The following is a 1130-nucleotide window of genomic DNA, read 5'->3' as shown; positions in this document are numbered from 1 at the left end:
TCTCCCGCTGATACGATTGTCACGGCTGCGGCATTGCCAATGTCTAGAAATGGGCGGAGACTTGTGTGTGAACAATGGGGACACGCTGAATGATTCCACTCTGTTGTCATGTGAACAGGGGAGTTATTCATAGTACTCCGCCATCCACCATATTGGACCTGCGAACTTTGTGACATCTCAATAAAGTTGTAACCAACAAAAAAATAGGTACAGTGCAATGCGTTATTTCCAATACAGCGCTGCCTTCACAGCGCACACCAACCATGTACTGGGCCCCTAGATATGAATTATTGATCCTTCTATATAATTATTGATCTAGGAAATTATCATATTTGTAATTATTTTGTATTATTGGATGATATGTATAAAATACAGAAGAATACAGCAGTTGATCAATAATAGACTCTGGATTGATATTTGCACACACGATGTGGGATCCATAAGACATCTGATCACATTGTCTATCAGTATAAAGTGAATCCGTCCATTGTCTTTATTATAGAATTATTGATCATACGGGACACACAGTAATAGCGGCTGCCATGGAGACGGCGTCACGTGACAGCAACACTTCCGCCTGCGTTGAGTTCACTCTGCAATACAACTCCCAGCGTGCTCCGCGGAGTGACGTCATAACACCGGCGTCCAGTCACATCGAACTACAAGTCCCGGTGACGGTGTTGATCCCGGAAGTGTCGGTGGCAGTAGACGGGGAGTCTTCGGGGCAGAGAAGAGCAACCATGAACGTGGTGTTGGCAGTGAAGCAGTATGTGTCCAAGATGATAGAGGACAGCGGGCCGGGGATGAAGGTTCTGCTCATGGACAAGGAGACGGTGAGAGGGGGGAGCAATACTGGGGGCCATAACAATGGGGGTAATACTAGGGGACCAATATGGTGGTGGGGGGCAGATACTAGGCTGTATTATGGTGAAGAGGAGCAATACCGGGGACTAATATTGTGGTGGGGTGTAACTATATTGAGGGGAATAATACTGGGGCACCATTGTGGTGGAGGGGTAATACTGGGGGATATTATGGTGGGGTATGTCATTATATTGGGGAGGGGGGTGATACTAGGGTACCATTATGGAGGGGTATGAAGTTGGCCCATTATATTGGGGGATCATTGT

General features: G+C 46.6%; 1 protein-coding gene across 1 annotated transcript in view; it reads left to right on the top strand.

Annotated features, from left to right (window-relative positions):
- The first annotated feature begins 698 nt into the window (after positions 1 to 698).
- The window catches only part of VPS45 (vacuolar protein sorting 45 homolog), a 19915-nt gene continuing 19483 nt past the window's right edge, over positions 699 to 1130 (top strand). Inside the window, 1 exon segment of the mRNA XM_018573670.1 lies at positions 699 to 833. Coding sequence (XP_018429172.1) covers positions 741 to 833 — 93 coding nt within the window. The 5' untranslated portion in view covers positions 699 to 740.

This window comes from Nanorana parkeri, unplaced genomic scaffold (assembly GCF_000935625.1).
Source record: "Nanorana parkeri isolate BGI_ZX_2015 unplaced genomic scaffold, ASM93562v1 scaffold2482, whole genome shotgun sequence".
In the NCBI taxonomy this organism is placed as follows: domain Eukaryota; kingdom Metazoa; phylum Chordata; class Amphibia; order Anura; family Dicroglossidae; genus Nanorana; species Nanorana parkeri.
The sequence above is the reverse complement of the archived record's forward strand: the minus strand, read 5'-3'. Positions and strand labels throughout refer to the sequence as shown.